This window comes from Epinephelus moara, chromosome 16, assembly GCF_006386435.1.
Source record: "Epinephelus moara isolate mb chromosome 16, YSFRI_EMoa_1.0, whole genome shotgun sequence".
In the NCBI taxonomy this organism is placed as follows: domain Eukaryota; kingdom Metazoa; phylum Chordata; class Actinopteri; order Perciformes; family Serranidae; genus Epinephelus; species Epinephelus moara.
In genome coordinates, this window is record NC_065521.1 from 14,778,234 (window position 1) to 14,796,887 (window position 18,654).

General features: G+C 39.8%; 1 protein-coding gene across 3 annotated transcripts in view; it reads right to left on the reverse strand.

The window, feature by feature from the left end:
- Positions 1–737: 737 nt before the first annotated feature.
- plxnb1a (plexin b1a) overlaps positions 738–18,654 on the reverse strand; it is an 82,734-nt gene continuing 64,817 nt past the window's right edge. For all 3 annotated transcript variants that reach the window (XM_050066248.1, XM_050066245.1, XM_050066247.1), the window contains 16 exons: positions 17,946–18,094; positions 17,641–17,741; positions 17,320–17,537; positions 17,042–17,220; positions 16,872–16,938; positions 15,166–15,312; positions 14,533–14,707; positions 13,988–14,091; positions 12,595–12,679; positions 11,417–11,589; positions 10,698–10,858; positions 9,007–9,154; positions 8,638–8,702; positions 5,688–5,763; positions 5,403–5,477; positions 738–3,214 (listed from right to left, as the gene is read on the reverse strand). In XM_050066248.1, coding sequence (XP_049922205.1) covers positions 3,110–3,214; positions 5,403–5,477; positions 5,688–5,763; positions 8,638–8,702; positions 9,007–9,154; positions 10,698–10,858; positions 11,417–11,589; positions 12,595–12,679; positions 13,988–14,091; positions 14,533–14,707; positions 15,166–15,312; positions 16,872–16,938; positions 17,042–17,220; positions 17,320–17,537; positions 17,641–17,741; positions 17,946–18,094 — 2,028 coding nt within the window. In that variant the 3' untranslated portion in view covers positions 738–3,109. The remainder of the gene's footprint in view (positions 3,215–5,402; positions 5,478–5,687; positions 5,764–8,637; positions 8,703–9,006; positions 9,155–10,697; positions 10,859–11,416; positions 11,590–12,594; positions 12,680–13,987; positions 14,092–14,532; positions 14,708–15,165; positions 15,313–16,871; positions 16,939–17,041; positions 17,221–17,319; positions 17,538–17,640; positions 17,742–17,945; positions 18,095–18,654) is intronic.

The following is an 18,654-nucleotide window of genomic DNA, read 5'->3' on the forward strand; positions in this document are numbered from 1 at the left end:
TGATATATATATAGATCTAGCTTGATACCTGCATGTAAAGTGCTCATGACCTTTATCTAGCCTCACAGAGGGCGTTAAATCTGCCAACAGTTTAGTTTGTCAGGTGTGTGCAGCATTTCTGACAGGTTTTATGACAGTGTTGGTCAGTCTGTCTGCTTTGCATCACATTTTGCTGCCATAAAAATGATAAAAGAGAGATGAATGGACTGAAGACTTCAACTTATGAGCTAAAACTGATGGTGACAAAGTCTTCCTTTGAGGAAATAATCTGCAGTTGGAAAAAAGGTAATAAATCGCAATATATTGTATCGCAAGACTCAGCATATCGCAATAATATTGTATCGTGATCATATCGTATCATGGGTCCTCTGACGATTTCCACCCCTACTGAGTACATGACTAGTGAATCTCCTGTGTCACAGTTAATCCTGTAAAAATACATAAATATGTGAGATGCTTTATGACCCCAAGATCCACCAAAATCAATGAAAATGGAAATATAAAAGTAGCACAACAATTGGGTGAGTGTCATTTTCAAAAAAATCTGCCGTAAAGTGAAGGAATAAGTTGTTCCACTCCACACTTTGCCACACATGAACCTTTGGATTATTGAATGTAACTCTGAAAATGTTGCAACATGTTGATGCAAACTACAGCGGACTAACAAACAGGACGAGCTGCTGTCAACACTTTCCACCGCATGAAGTAAAAGCTAAATAACTTCAGACATTCATTAACATCGGGACCACTTTATTGCATCACATTAAGTTGTTGTTAGGTTCATCCTATCAATTAGTAAGAGAACACTAAAGTCAGGATCACTTAAGAGCAGTTTGTATCTACAGGAAAAACATCAGAACGGAGCTTTGCATCCACAAGTAAGCAACAAGCAACACTAATGTGCAAAGAAGGTTTTTTGAATGTACAAATGAATCGCTTGCAACATTAAAAATCATACCTCTCTATTGCTTCTAAAACTGATGCAAAATATAAAAGGAGAGATTGAAAGTATCAGAATTTCAAGACAGCTGATGTGAATTTGACTTGTAGTGACTAAGAAACACCATAAGGTTAAAAGAAATGACAAAGCCTCTTTCTTAAAAACAAAACATGATGTTGCATCTGATTTGGAGGGGCATAACCACTATGATTTAATATGTCTGGAATTAATAATCAACAACATTATGCAACAGAATAAATACAAAATAAATTAAATTAGAAAAAACTAGTAAAAGGCTTTCACATGTGGCGTTACAGAACACAGGCGCCTGTGTTTATAAATCATTTCATCTGATTTAAGGCTTGAGAGAAAGGGAAGAAGTCCTAAAAGATAAAGAGCTGCAGCTTTGCTTTGCCATAACACATAATATTAAAGGGTTGTACTGATAGTTACACAGACTAAATTTTGAAAATATGACTTCGGTGTATTGAAGTGGGGAAGATATAATTACTGACATAAGTTCTGGCTGTGCAGAAAAACAGTAAATCCAAAAACAGAATATAATGTCCAGACGACAGCCAAAGCATCTTAGAAATATGGAAGATCAAACCTGACTTTAATAAAAGAAAAAAGACATAATTAAATTTAAATCCATCTATAAAATGCAAATATATGAAAAGTAACTGTATAAATATGTAGTAATCTAATTCCACATCATTTACTTCACAGTCACCTCAGATTTACGCTCCATCAACAACCTACATACTTCAGGAAAAATACAGTCAATCACACACATTTAAAAAAAAATCCCATTGAAGAAAAATATATTACACTAATGGAAAGTGGGGAAGGGAAATAAATACTGAAGTGGCAGCAAAACATAAATAATGTAGAACGACATATTCATCAATTCCTTTGTGCATTGTTTGTATATTTGTGCATTTATTTCCTAACAAGTCAGGCTTGGCCTTTCATAAGTAATAAGATCTTTTTTTAAAAAAACTGAATTAGTACGGATTACAGTAGCGCTGTTATGGATTGTTTCTACATTTAGTTAAAGATTTTAATGTCATGGTTTTCTTGCGGACGGATCAGTTAATGAGTTAGCGATATTATACCTCTGCCAAACTGTCTCGGATAATCCACATAAAAACGAGTGTTCATAAAACATTTGCAGAACATTACCAAAGAAAAGAAACATTCACAACAGCAGTAGGTCAAAACGGGTTGTTTTCATGTACTACATACTCAACTAAATAAAATCAACACTTTTACAAAACACTGGTTTTCCGACTACGAGGCAGCATCTATGAGTTGCAGTAAAAAGGACAACTGGCGATGTGAAGCGTAAAAAATGAGAAAGAGAGCCCATCCTGGGAAACTGTTTACACAGAGCAACAAACTGTCCAATAACAGCTAGTTCAGCGTCATAGAGTAAGACTTGGTAGAATGATTTAAGGAAGCTAAAAGCAGAATGAAAACATCCTTCGAGTATGATAAGCCGTTGCTCAGGCATCCACAGCACTTTGTCATTATCTGTTTGTCCTTTATGTAAGACTTTGACATAACGCAATAAAAAACTCTGTTGACGTTAAAGTCCTTCCTTTTCCCTTTTCCTTACCATCCACAGTTTCTTCATCCAGCACACCTTCAGCATTCATCCCTCTGCAGGGGACCAACGAGTATAGCTGTAAACTTGCAGGAATGTTCAGTGCAGTTTGTCGAGGAAACCATCAAGTCCAGCGAGACACATGGAGTCGGAAGAAAAACAAAAAGATCTCTTTTTATATTATGTCTCCCTTTTGTTTGAATGCAACGTGGGAAATCCTTATGAGAGATGACACAGTTGTTTTAATGTGCTTCATTTCACATTTTCTTCTTTTTTTCCCCTCAAAGCAGTGTCATTTTACTCCCAGTGTTAGGACCTGTGGAAATGTCGAGGGTATCCTCCTGGATATGGAACAGTGATCCTCTTAAGATAATTTCTCCCTTCACTGAAAATCAGTCTGTCAAAATGACAGCAAAGTCACAGTACATGCCACGAAGTTCCTCTGTCCTCATTCATCTTAAAAAAGAAAGGACTTTGCTTTTTTTCTCCAGGAGACACAACCTCCTCCTATCACTGTCCACTCTTCAAGGTTAAAGGAGAAATCCATCCTGCCCTTTGGGTCATAGGTCTGTGACTTTATTTTCTACAGCAGCGGCGATCTGTTGGAGCCTGTACCCAAGCTGCATCTTCTGGGCTGTGGAGTCCTCTTCCAGGGCTGTGATGATCTGACGGAAGATGGAAATCATTAAAACTTTACTGGGAACATGTTGTCATCAACAGGGAGTCAGCCATTTTGAAAGGGTAAGTGTAAGACTGTTATCTGCTGGCTGTTCATGTAAGTGTCAAAAAGAACTGCTAAACAAACACAAAACACGATTCAGGGAATAAGATTCAAAATATAAAGTATACAGTCGGACACATGGGTAGGCTAACGTTCAGTGTTTCATTTGCTAGATACCGATGGATTAATTATGCATGATTAGCCAACGGTATGTTAGCAGCCAGTTAGCATAACAGCATAGCATGTCCAGATGATTGTGTAATTGAAGGTCCTGTATTCACTCATTTGGACAGGTGTAGGCGCTAACGCCAAATGCTAGCTAGACGTCAGGGACATGACGTGCTGTCAAGGTCTGTAATGATTGATATCTTTAACTAACTTCAGTTTCGTAATATTTCACTCCTTTGCCTAGGCCAAGAGCTTCACTTTATGGCCATTTGTCTTTCGCGCAAACTTAAAAATATCGTACAATGTACGACTGACAGGTGATTAGACCAGCAGCTACCATGGCTACGGACACTTATCTTTCCAACATTGTGGCACCACCCCAGAATGCTGCGCAATTCACATTCCCTATACCCCTTTCCCGAACATCAATTGTTAAATCATAGCTTAGCTACTGTAAGGCATGGCAGATATATCAAGCTGTCGATTTCTCTACATGCTGACGTGGTGTGTGTGAGGCTTTAGTAACAGCCATGCTCTGCATTTAAAAGAGTTTGGAGGGTGGTGTCGTTTTTTTTAGCTCACTAGAAACAAAAACAGAAGAGCAAAAATGTACAGAATGGATTTAAAAGAGTATTTATCTGCCCTGAAGTAAGCTAGAATTTCTAGCATTACTGGCTAGTTTACTACCTGCAGTGGTAACATCAGGGGCAAGAAACACATAATTATCTAACTACATTAGTTTGTGAGGTTACAGGTTATAGCATAAAAATAAGAAGCCCCATTATCCATTGTGTGGTGTTTCTCCTCTGTGGAAGCTGGGCGTAGATAGAAACTGTAAGACTGTAGGCTTAAATTAGTGGCTGTGTCCTGCTCTTCATTGGATTTGAGAATATTTACACTCCAGCCACTCGGACTAATGTTACAGTGAAGCAGCTTTACATTCACCCTTGACATCATTTAGTCCTCATCCTAAAAGCATTTTCTCTTGTAATGATATAAGTAGGGCTGAGTACTCAATACCGTTCATGTATCGGCCGAAATAACCAAGTACCATGTAGTATCCGGTCAAATGATAGCTGCATTTGATCCTTTGTGTACCCAGATCTTAAGAATGACTATTTATATGGTTTTGCTCATAGCCAACATGTGATTGGCCCACTACCAGAGCAGCTACAACCCATACAGTCTCTGGTGCAGTGAACTCAAGAAAGTTTTTTTGACAGAGTTGGCACTTCAGCATGCTGAGATATCACCAAAACATTCAAAAGTATGGCGTTACTACACGCCACTCCATCCACATGATGGGCATTAAAAAGGATTAAAATGAAGTACTCTATTGGTTTATCGCTTTAAAAGCACTGGTACTGGTACTGTACTGGTATTGTAATTTTCTAAACAATGCATAACCCTGTTTGGCCAAGCAGGATTGCACTAGAACATGTCTTGCAGGTCGTCTACTTATTTCATTATCTGAAGAGGACAATCACTTTTTGCCTGGGACATGCAGCTTTAGCTTCCGTCTTTTAGCACCGTGTCATGGATGTGGCCATCAAGGGCATATTTTTTCAAGGTTCTTGTTTTGAAATGCGACTACTGGAAACATGACAAAGACTGTATTTTTTTAACCTTCTCATGACGCTAATGTTAGGCTAATTAGCTAGCTCGCTAGCTGCAGCTGAAACAATCTGCAAGACAGCTGCCATTACAGCTGATATATTTGACTAAGGCTGAGAAGCAGTGAAGGTAAATGCACCACCGTTATCACTAGAAAATGCATATGTGCCATGGTACCTATTGGGGGCAGGGCTTATGTTTTACAAATTAATATTCTCCTACTGTGATACTGTATTTTCCGCACTTACAGAGATTCAATTATTTCTTCATGTAGTCGAAATGCACCTGAACCACAGCACAACATACTGAACAACCAGACAGTCATGTTTTTGTATTTGCATCATACTCACTTGATCATAGTATTTGTTGATGTACTTGTACAGCTCGTGCAAAGCCACAAGGCAGTTGACCTCGGCAGCATAATTCTGTTTTGTGAGAGTAAAAATAGAGAGGTGGAGAAACGTCAGGGGTTGAAGGCTGTTAAAAACTGCATCTGCTGCCATTCATATTTTATTTCAAACTCCACATCTTGCATGTTAGGCACCCACCCAGATGGAAACTTCCAGGACCTGAAATGATTTACGTGTTCAAAAAGTTATTCTTGCAAAATGGGAAAACAAGAGCGGGTAACGTACACGGGAGAGTTCTGCTAGAGCGGAGTTCATCTCCTGGTCACTGGCGGAGATGGTCTGACGGATATCTGCATAGTACCTGGAAAGAGAGGAATATAGAGTTATGTACAGAAAAGAAAGAAAGAACTAAATGGAATTATTGGTGAGATGAAAAACAGCTTGACAACAGATACTCTTTCTATTATTTTCTACTATTCTATTGTAATCGGATGTCACCAAGTATGTTTGTCCACGGGCTTGAATCTTTCTACATGCACGCTGTGGGGGCCATACTTTAAAAACAAACAAACAACTATTTATGATTTCATTAAATGTTTTAACAGTAAAAACATTAATACAATGAAATGTTGAAATGAAATTGAAAAAAATAACTCAAATAAAATAATTTGAAAAAAAGATGTCAAATAAAACAGTTTGAAAAAAGATATGTTAAATAAAATTTAACATGATTAAAATGATTTAAAATAGTTTGAGAAAAGATATCTTAAAATAATTTGAAAAAAAATCATATGTTAAGTAAAATAATTTGAAAAACTATGATAAATATGTGTGGGTAAAAAATAGTTAAATAAGTGCTATGAGTTTGTCCCCATTCTTGCATGCTGATATGATGCAAGCAGCATCACACTTATAAAAAGATGGGAATTGGTTTCAGCTTCACTTCAAATCTGCACTGCCCAACAAGCAAAATAGGGCAACCACCCAAATCCAACCCGACCTGCAAACTGCAACTTTATGTATTCATGTAACACAGTTGTCAGGACTGAGTACTGAGATGGGGACAGAGACACGGACTGAGCGCCGCTGCGTGTGTCTTTTATAGAGAGACAGTGACAGAGGGAGCGGAGAGGAGTACAAAAGGTGGACGGAAGACTATTGCACGCAATGTTTCTTAGAGTTATTAATAACTTACTCAGGACCTGCTTTCTCACTTCTTATATATCACATCATATATTTTGATATTTTTGTGTCAGGCCTAAGCTTACCCAAACCTGCTGCATCACTGCCGCTAATAATAAGCTGACAGATGGATTTATAACCTCTTAAGTTCTCTGAATTAATTAATATTCTGCGAGCATGACGGTAAGCTTCGGTGGGCCGTATGAGGCCCGCTGGCTGCCAGTTGACGATCACTGCCCTACACCTTGGATTTGATACCTCAAGTGTCTTGAATCCCATCATGGTGTTACTTTACAGCGCCTTCACTTTACGCTGACAGCAGACTGCACAGAGAACAGGCACAGTATACAAACTGATTAACAGTATTTATCTTCCAGTAGAGGATGTGTTCCTCAGCAGCCACACTCATGTCAGTCAGACGGACAAACATCGTTATACTCACTGAGTATAAAGACCAGGGCTAAGAGTTGCTTTTTATGAATCCGGATTGGAATTCATGCTAATAGTTATAGAATTTTAAGTGTTCAGTCATGTCATATTAAATGATGTTTGTTCACCCAGTTGTGCGTTTGGAACTACAGTTTCTAATGCATTTGTGGCAATGACTCCATATAAAGATGGACAACACATCTCCACTTCCTCCCAATTTACAAAATTGAAGCCGAAGTATGGAGTTACCACTGCCCGACCAATCGGGAGGATTGCCAATGATCGCGAGCACACCGATTGGCACACAGCTGTAAATCATGGTGTCATGCCCAATAGCATCAAATAATTACAACCCCTTTTCCACCAAAAACCCTGCTAAAAGGAGGCTACAGACTCCTTTCACATTGCTAGTTGATCAGTGCTGCGTACACTGCTCTGCAGCGGACAAGCATGCCTATCTGTATTTGTGTGTGTGGGTTTTTTGGGTGTGTCACGTTCAACGGTCTTTTGTGCAGTGGGAAAGGGGCTTTTTAAAAACAAATTATTTGCATATGGGAGGGGAAGCACTACTGCAGTCATACAAGTGACAAAAGGCAGAGTATAATACCAGTAATTCTAATGGCAAATATTAAATTTGAATTATTAATTACTTAAACCTGAATAACTTCTGTTTTTGTTTATTTGCTACTTATGGACAGCGAAACAAGCTGTGAACACATCACTGACATATCACCTTATGAAGTGAGTATGTTAGCAAACATCAGCTAATTTACGCATCAAGCATCTACTGAGGAAAACAACCCTGACAGTCAGGTGATTATTGTCTGTGAGTTCATCACTACGAGTCAACCCTTTCACATTTTGCATTGGGATATTTGAGGTTGTTGATATGAAATACTGATTAGAACAATCTGAGCTGTACAGATGAGGTGTTCGGGCTGTTGACTGAAATAAACTATATATGCTGCTGTATTGTGGTTAATATCTTAAATAAAGATAGACAGCTACTCTGGGCAGCTTTTTTTAACTAACTTTCAAACCTGTTGTGCCTCAGACGACACCCTGCAGTGATGTCAGGGTGTCCTGACTCACTTTGAGTACACCTCTACATCTCTGCAGTATAGTGAGAGTTACTCTTTAAGCTAGCTATCATCAGTCAGTGATGTCATTAATAATGTTTCCATCCCTAAAAGATGTGCACCATCTCTGGTGTTTAATATCATATGGGATAAACAGGATGAATCGATAGCATCAGTGGGGGAAATATATATTTAAAAAAAAGAGTAGGGAGCAGTTTTCTGCAGCGTTCATGCTTTTTAATTTAGATAAGACTAATAAGGCTTATAAAACAGGCATATTTGTTGCGTAAAAATCTTGTCAAGCAAAGCTTTAATACATCACCAGTGTAATCTGCAGGGTTTAATGTGCAGCAGACAGCAGTAAGTGTAGCAGTCTGCTCTCAGACCATCCATGCATGGAAGCCTCGCAGGCTTAGTCTACCCTCTGTCTGGCACTGACAGATTGTCCTAGGCCTCACTCTCTCCTTCCTTCCCTCCCTTCCTCTCTCCTCCAGAATATTTTTCATGCCTGGGGTCAGTGGGGCAACTGGCTGCCATATTCTTACCTCTCCACCATCTGTTTGTAGCGCGGGATGTCTCTGGCGTACAGCAACTTGTTGATGGGAGAGTCCTGTGCGAGGAAGACAAATGGCAGAAACGTGTCCTGAATATCACATAAAACAGGTCATATAAAGCTTTGTTGATTTAACAATGCTCTGGGTACAAAACACAGCTTGAAGGCCCCTTTATATCATTCTGTTTCCCATCCATGTGTAGAGATGTGTTGTGAATGGACTGTATATAGTCATGTTACTGTACTACCTTAAAGTGCAGTAATATCATTTCACCCTATTGTGATATTATAGTGTTTTGGATGTGTTTGTGTAACAGTGCTGTTCTATAACACTGGCAGTGCCTTAAAGTGATTAACTCACCCGTCCCAGTTTGTGGTCAGCGATGGTGCAGGAATCCATAAAGGTCTGAGCGATGACGGACAGCACAGCATCCACATGGTCTGAGGTCTGCACGTCAAAGATGAACTGTGGGTTCTTGAGAATATTGATCCAGAACCGCAGCGGTAAGCTGTTTAACAAGACAAGACAGTTGATGCGTATGTTAACATTGTTCACTGGGTATAAAGTTTATCAGGACAGCATATTCAGCTGATTGAACATTTTGTTCAGATTACAACCACTGGCAAAACAGCAGGAAGTTCTTTGATACCGTGTTCACACCTCAGCAGTTTGGTTCCAACAAACTCTGATACATTTGGATGTTTAGTTTAGTCTATTGTTTAGTGCTGTGAAAACTTCCAAGATGAACACGGTAAGGTTTGTTTATGCCGCAAAAGTAGTAGTAGATAGTAGATATGGGATTTTAGCATGAATTCAAAAGATAAACTACTATTAAAGCTACAGTTGGTAACTTTTATAAAAGTAACTTCTCTTCACATTTGCTAAAACAGAGAGTCTGTGAATAAAATTGACAACCAATCAGAGCCAAGGAGTCTCTAACGCAGATGCCAATCATGTCAGTCACTGCTTGTGAGCTGCGATCAAACTGTCAAACTAGGCAGCGCTGATCAAATAGGAATCAAGATTCTGTTACTGCATTGTCTATGTCTTGTCTCAAATGTTTTCAGAAACAGTGTGCTGTTTAACTGTAAAATGAGAAAGTTTTCTCCAGCTGGTGGGCGGAGCTTGGTTTTTGGCACGACTGTTTGGTCGGGTCACAAACTTTCTGCACATTTCAGTTTAAGCATGGCTTACTTACTTACAGCTTGGTCACCACTGTTGGCAAATGTTGTGTACACTCCCAAGTAAGTGCTGAGTGTCGAGTGTGAGGTTGTATGGATGAACAGTTCTCGAGAAAAAGCTGTAAGCAGGAATATTAAAGGCCAAGCAATCAGCCAGCAAAACACAGATACACAGCTACTAACTTTAACCAGCTATAATAGGTTTACACCTGTTTGATTCTCAACTAAGAATGTTCTTCATCAGTTATTTCTTGGTGAGCTTTTTGTGGCACCAAACTGTTAAGAAACCCAAAAGGTTCAGTAAAGTGCAGGATGACTGGCTGTCAGTCACAAGTACTTGATTTCCCTACGTGGGTGCATGTAGCAAGGATGATGCAGGATGACAGTACGCAATAAATGACATGCTCCTTGTCATTGCATATGACCTCATCGTCACTTATCTTGGTTTGATGGAATAAGTCAGTGTGAACACAAACTAAGAATGCAGCATAATGTATCAGTTTATATTTTTCTGAAAGAATGAAACAAACTACCAGTGTGAAAGCTCTTTTTTATCTGCATGAACCACTTATCAAATATATTTTATATTTTGAGAAATAAAATATGTTCTGGTAAAGCTCTGGCATTTTAAATGAATCCTTACATTAGTTCAAAATAAAACCATGCAATCAGTTGTTGTCCTCATGTTCTGTGTGGGAAGGCTTAACCGACTCAAGAGGTTCTTAAACCTGTGGATGAAATTCCCCCCGAATTGTGTTTAGAACTCTTCTCTCATGTCGGCCCACCAGAAGTTGGCTTGTGACCAGTTCTGGTTTCCAACCCTGCCTCCTGACATCCAAAACCTTTAGTAAGATGCTGCTGTCCAGTTACCTGTTGGTTTTCCAGATGTGGATAGTCTCCGGGTCTGTGATGTTGTGCTGCAGAGCCTGCTCATCCAACAAGTCGAAAAAGTATTTGACAGCCAGAGGTACGGGACGACTGGTGCTGAGGATCGCCGTGAATAAATCATCCACAAACTTCTGCAGTGTGCCCTGAGACAAAGCAGATAACGTGGAACAGATAAGTAAAATAATTGTGATTATTACTTCCTGCTACTGCCCATTTTCCTTTCCCCTCTGCATACTCATAAATGCACTCTAACACACACCACGCTGTCTTCAATCCTCCCTTTCTATTGTTCTTCTTGGTATTATTGTTCATCATTACAGTCATAATCATTGCTGATTATGACAACAAAGTTTATTATTATCTATCTAATCTATTTATTTATTTTATTCATTTATTTTGCTGGCCACTGGTGCCGTAGGGTGCTGTATTGGTGGGACTCTATCTGGTCTCGGCGGCACTTCTGAAAATCTCATGCTGACTCACTTCACACTTTGTGTATCTAACAAGGTTGATCCCCATTGTCTACTTTGTTGCCTGGAAGCAACACAAAGTTGAATGCTGCCGCTTTGTTACAATCTTTTTTGGATCATTTCCCAGAAAGAATGTGGCCAACTCCTGCGTGTTCAATTTAAGTATGCAAAACCTTTTCAAATATGAATAAGTGAGCAGCACCTTGATGGATGCCTTTTAGAGTGTTTTACCTTCATGGAGAGGAGTCGCGTGAGGTAGATCTCAGGGATAGCCTTGGCCCTCTCGCCCCCCCTCTCCCTCAGACTTCCTCTCCTGTGCTTGGGCAGCTCGGACTCCTCGCTGGCTTTCACCAGATGCCAAAGCCTCACTCCTCCCTCCTCCCCATCATCCAGCATAGGCGTCTCTGGTAGGGGTGGGACAACAGTGGAATGAGTTTATTTTTGTTGGCTAATACCAAGCAGGGTATTGTTTAAACTAAACAGTAGAGCTGTTTTCTCAGGTTTAGGCCATTTCAGTGTTTTAAAATGGTGTAAAACCAAGGTTCTTTTTTGCTGTTAACATACATGCTCAGTGTTAAAATGATCATATATATTACAGTACATGATGGTCCAAACAATACAGCTATACTCAACAGTACTGGCTATTTCTCTGCCGTTTTACAACTACCTTTTATTGCTGACTCCAAGCTTCCCGCTTCATCCTACCCAGTGCAACATAACACAGTCAAACAGCACCCTCCCCTGGTTATTTACACTCTGTTCAGTTGTTCATTTGTCACATGACTGCATGAAGATCAACATTCACTTATATGGTAGTAACATCTGGATACAGTTGTTAAAAAACTTTGTTGTCTGTGTTAAATTGTTTTCTACTGCTCCTGCTCCTTGTACAGTATTTTTATCTATAAGTTTAGCAGCCACTGAAAATATATTATACATGGCATAACATTTTAACCATGCACTTGAATTAATCAAATAATAAAGTCTGATTTGAACTCTAATACCACTCTCCAAAAAAGTTGTGAAACTGCTAGCTGTCAAGGTGAATATGAATTGTGGAAATAAAATGTGAGGTGTTATCAGGGGGAAAAAACAAGATAGAACTGCACTGAGCAATATTGCAGGGTTTTTCTTTAAAAATGTGTTGCATATATTATTGGAGGATACCCTAAAGAATGTGAAGTTGGTCTGAAGTCTGAATAGAATGGGAAAGCTATAGAAAAAGAAATCTGAAAAGCTGTCTTAGCCATGTGAAGTACAGGCTTCAATGTCAGATCATGAAGTAAGAATAACATCTGTGCCATATAAGTCGAGCTTCATCCTACACATCTGTTAAAACTGATGAAAGGTTACTGAGAGTGAGCCTTGCTGTCATTTCACTTTGTTATTCCAAAATGCATGAGACTTACTTTCTCCAGGCATGTAATCATGGCTGTCATGGAGGTGATTTTTGGTGTTCCTGGGGACGAGGGCAACCGTTGCTCCATCAGGGACCTACAGTGTACAGAGTTTTAAAACTTTCACACTTCCTGCCTTAAAGTGTCAGCAGGTAATTTTTATAAAAATAGCCTTTTCTCGTATTCGCTGAAACTGTTACTGTATCATGACATGAGATAGATAATCTGTCAATACAATATGTTTGTCTGGCTCCTCCTAGTGCTTCAAATGGCAACTGTAAGAATCCACCATGCCTGAACCAAAACAATCAATCAAACCCACATGGAGTCTAACGCAGTGTCAATCACTGCTTGTGCGCACAATGCACTGGCAACAACAGCTTGCATGGCAAAGTCAAGTAAACCGAAGAAGACTGATGATGAAGAACTTGCTTTCATTTTTACTTTAGTTACTCTGCAGGACGAGGAGGAGCCAGAGGAATCTGTTTTTTCACGAATCATCTGTTTCATATACCACTGTTAGGATATAGTGATATAACAGGTTCAGCGAATATTACTTTATTTATTTTTTTGAAAATAAAAGTTACCTACTGTAGCTTTAAAGAGGCAACAGATAGGATTTTTTTTTTTTTTTTTTTTTTAGCTTGGTGCCACCTAGCGTCAGTGGTGTTGCGTCGCACTGTCGCAACGACCAAATTGACCGTGGGGATCAGAGATAATCAATAATATGACTCTGTTAGACTCTCTAAATTAAATTAAATATAGGCTGTAAAGCCACTGGTATAGTACAGCACAGTCCTCTCTCGGCTAGCTAACATTTAGCCGTGTTACTTACTGATCCATTAGAAAGAAAGCTAGCTGGACATCGGTTTTGAAGCCTCTTTGGTCACGGAGCTCCCTCCATCTCTTGAATGCCTGACTGAGGTTTACTCTTGTTTTTCCTCTTCTTTTATCACTCTCCTTTTTGTGCGTCCTCGCCTCCTCAGACAGAGGAGCTTGTTTTATTTTGGGAGGCCATTTTTCACTTGTCTCCAAATTTTGTCCGTCTGCCATTGTGCTCGTGACTCAACTATCTCATGCCCAACTCCTCATAAGGACCAGCTCCAGTCCCTGATTGGCTGACTGACCAGTTTCGCAATACATAACGCATTTCCTGCCGTAAAGCAGATTTTTTCCGCGAAATTTCGTCCCCGGTGGCAGAAGCTTATTACAAAGATTGCAAACCCACTAAGTAACCTATGTAAACGCTGACAGTCTGATTTTACTGTGGCCAGTACCCTGTGCAACCCACATTATTTTCATAATGATATATTTAGGAAAATATGCTATCTGTTACCTCTTTAAACAATCAACATGCATGGTTTATTATGTGTATGTATGTATTTGTTGTGTGACTTGCACTTACCTTGTAGTGTTGCAGTGTATTAAGACGCTTCCATGTGCCTTGTACTACTGATGTCAGGTCCTCATCTGACAGAATCAGGTGACCTGCAACACCTGCACGCCACTCTGGAGGGACAAATGTTGATGTAACCTCATGCCACTGCTTAACACTGCAGATTTATTTTCAACAGACATAGACGACAAGTGTTGCTCCACAAAGAGAAAATGAAAGTTTTCATCTCTTTCGGTAATCCGGGTGCACGTGGAAAGGCCTGGAAATTCTTTGATCAAAAGATTGAACTGTGTTTGAAGACTCTAATCCTACTTTACAATATCAACAAATGGATTGCCTGCAGTTGTAAAGCAGGATTTGTGCCGAATAAATGTTTGCTGCGTGGCCTGCACAGCTACCACTGCAGACGCTTTCTATGCTTGATTATTCACAGTCAAACTGAAAAGCAGCCCACTAGTTATTGTGATCAACTGCTCCATCTGACCAACAGCCCACTCATCACTACAGTCAGATGCAAAGGAGAAGTGTGGGCTCAGGAAATAAACTAGACTCACCGAGGTGTAATGAGTCAATGTGTGGCCTCTGGGAAAAGGAGGTTCCCTTCCAAGTTTGTTCCAGAAGTTTCTCTTTCACTTGGGTGATGGTGTCACAGTCCAGGACTTTGGCAGGTACCGTCTGGGTGGTGGTGCCTCCGCTGGTGGCTGCAGCTGGCATCACAACATTTAGAGTCTAGACAGACAAACAGGAGGGCTGATTATCAGTGGAAATATTGCAATACTTCTACGCAGAATTTCAGTTTGTGGGGAAGCATTTGGGTGTTCAAGTTTGTGCAGATGTGCATTGTGATTTGAATTCGGAAAAAAATAGATCAATCAAAAATTGTAATGTTTTATTTGACCTCGACTTGATATAATACAAGAAGGTTTAAACTTAAAGTATGTTCTTGAAAACTAACAATATCTAGCAGTTAGTACTTTTTAGTTAGTATGTTTTATTCATAGGTCAACAAAAGAACTTTTACATATGGCATTATTAGTACTACAAGATGGGTGCAAAGTACACAAACCTAATACCATCAAAAATGAAGAAAAGGAGCATGAAAAACAAGTAATACACACTTCCTTGATTGTTATGTGACTGTGTGTGAAGGTGTGTATATTGTACAGTGTCTATGTGGGTGTTCTGACCAGCGTGCGGTACTCCACGTCCTCTCGCAGCAGCCTGTTGTCATTGAGTGTGTACTTGGCTTTTCCTGTCACGGCGTCCACAGGTCCCTTGTCCACCTGGTGCTTTATTGCTCTGAACAGCATGTAGAACGACTCCCCTGCTGATTCCTGGCCAAGCATAAAGACGGAAGGTCAACAGTGTCCTAACACGACAGGATTTAATTTAACAGTCATTCAGTGAGTGTCCTGACCAAGTGCTCTCCTCTACTTCTGAGCAGCCAGGATTAGCCACCCTGCCTGTGGAGGAGGCCATGATGAAGATGATGATGATGATGATGATGATGATGATGAAGACAATTTACTTTGTACTGGCTTCAATGGAGTGTCTGTGACACATTTTCAAATATAAAATATTTCTGACTTAACAGAGGTGTCATTTGTATATTATGAAATACTAACATCATTGATTTTTGTGGAGAAATTGCAGCAAAAAAGTCATATGACGTAGTTAGGAACATTAACAATAAAACAACAACAACAAAAAAATACAGCTATAAAGACTGTTAACTGTAGCAGAGTTTCTAAATCTGGGGGGTCCCAAGATAAATAAACGAGGTCAGCAGATATATAAAAGGATAAGAAAGAGCAAAATTTGTTTTGCTACACAAAATTATGCTTATATTTTTTTGCATGTTTTTTCTCAGATTTTTTTCTTTTAAAATACTTTAACCTTTTTGGGGCTTTTAAAAATCCTTTAAAAAATTTTTTTTTTTAAAAAAAAGCAAAAAACAAAGCCCTAAAAGATAAATCCCTCTATGACTGGACAATAGAGTGTTGAAGGGATGACATTTTTTTGTAGGCCGACCAGGAATTTACCATCATCCTTGTTCCCTAGACAAAATGTCAAATGGATTTTTCCATTTGATTTTATATTACTGCAGAAAACAAGCTCTATAGCAAACAAAAGTTTATGATATGTTAGGCTACAGACAATCTACACCACAGACGCATGACCTAAATGAAGCCACTACAACGGGTCCTGTTCAGCATGATGACACTTTGCAGTCTCATTTTGCCACTTTTTAGCAACCGGCATTTATAAGATTGCTTCAAAGCTTTAAAATTCATGAGTGGGGTATATACTGACATATTTTATGGCACAGAACAAAACATAGCAATCTCCTGAGCTTGTGTGAACCACAGACCTCATTTCAGGCATCTAACCAAAGACTCATTGGCTTATAGATGAGGGAACGGGAAGCAAAAATGCTAACTCATTCTAGTGTTTTAGGAGTCACTCCTGCACCATTCCATTCTTGTCTACACCAAAGCCATAATCTGTGATAAGCAGACTTTGTTTCATTAAGGGGTCACAAGCCAAAAAAAGTGGGAACCGCTGAACTATAGTAACATGTAGAGAGGAGTAGGTATTACTTTCATATAGTAGCTGAGTACCTGCATAAGTACTGAAACGGCAGTAGTTTATAATATTAATATTTTGATATAACTGTGATCGTTGTCCTCTCTGCTGTGCAAGTTATTATGTGATGCAGTAATGTGTATCGCTGATGCACTGTCCATATAGAGTACCAGGTGTAATCACTCTGTTTTTGCTATTTTAACCCTGTGAAGTTGAAAGCAGTCTGTGTTTAAACCAATATGCATTTGTACAGATTTCATCTTTATTCACTGATCTGTGGTCAGGTCCAAAATACTAGCGTACATACCCTCAGAAAGGTAAACAGACAGATGGACATCCAGTTTGTCAAAAGCTTCTCAACCACCGATTCCGTTCTGGAAAAGATAGATTGCACATGTAAGCGAACAATTTATGGATGGAGACAGTACCTGTGCTGAAGATACCTTTATAAACTAGACGAACTGACTTCACCCTCACCTCCTGAGCATCAGTTTGGGGTTCTTGGCCACATACTGTTCCACTAGATCGTTAAGCAGTGTCTTCAGTATGTCTGTGAAGTACTCCAGTTTACCGTGCAGGGCCACAGTCAGCAGAGAGGCCACATAGGCCCGGTCCCTTGGGGAGAAAGTCCGCTGAACCTCCAGCGTGTGAATAAACTGGAGAGACAACGGGAAGTTATTGGGAAAAGTAGTGTCCTCAAAATATGTCTGCCCCAATTAAGGAAATAATAAAAACTCATGACCCTGTTGACTGACCTTGGTGAGGAAGAGTTTACTGTTGAGCAGGTTGGACAGCTGAACCAGCCCCTGCTCCACAGTCTGCCTTCGACTCTCAGGAACGTCCAGATCTCGCCTCAGTGGCGACTCCTGGTGGCCTGGGAAGAAAATGCGCTCAGCATATGCCCGGTAATCCAAGAAGGGAATCCCTGAACCCACCAGATCACTGGACATGTCCATCATCTCTGTCATCAGGTCTGAAGGAGGGGGAAAGGATAGAAGGCCTCAGTTTGTGTTTGTTGGGACAATTATTAAGCTGATTCTTTTTTTAAAGTTAGTAACAGAAGCTTTAGCTTGTACCTGTGAACTCCTTCTTACAGCGGTCTCTCACACTGGTCTCCAGGTTCTCCAGTTGGATCTGCACCTTCTTATAATCCCTCATGGCCTGTTTACTCTTCCTCCTGACAAACAACAATGACGCAGACAATATTCAGGTAAAGAAATTAAGCAGCACTTTGGGAATAGAAGAATAACACAACTATAGAATTGGATAGCATGTATGACTAAAAATCATATTGGAACTACTGTACACTGCAGCCTGTTGAGGGCAGTAAGGTAAGTCAGCTGAACTGAAGAGAGATTACCCGAGTACTGTCCGTGTTTACCTGTATATGAGGACTATGATGAGCACAATGAGAGCCACTATGGAGGCTCCCACCCCGACTCCCACCTGAGCTTCAAGAGGAAATGTCGACTGAGCCTGGCTGTCGTACTGCACTCTGCCCAGGGAGAAGTTTAGATTCCCCATTTTCACCTGGAAGCATAATCAGAGACTTACAGTCACAGACCAACAAGTTTGAAGTTAACAGTTTAGTATGCAGTCACGCACTGTTGCTCCTCCATATTTATTTGCTGCTAAATCTTTCTCCACTCGTTTAACAGGGACTTATTAAGTTCATTTTGGGTTCTGCTAGGACATGTTCACATGCGTCAATGTTTAAAAAAAAAAAAAAAATTCTCATACTGTCTGTGCTGTTTTCACCCTCTGTCTGAAATATTTCATTTTAGCACCTATCTCTTTATGCTCCCATTCTGAAAAAGCTATGTTTGCTCTGACTGGTCAGCATTTGCGGGCCTTTGGTATATCAGTGTCTCTGCACTTTCACTGCAGCCGGGGAATGACTAACACAGTATGGCGGCACTCTCTACTGTGAAAAATCCCCAGTAAAAGCTTCTAAACCAAAATCTTTACAGCTGGACATGTTCCAGCTGGAATATGACCCATAATATGGAGGAAATTAACAACGTCAGCAACCAAGATTACATGTTTCTCTGATGTTAGCAATTAGCCACATGTAGCAGTGTATCAGTCAT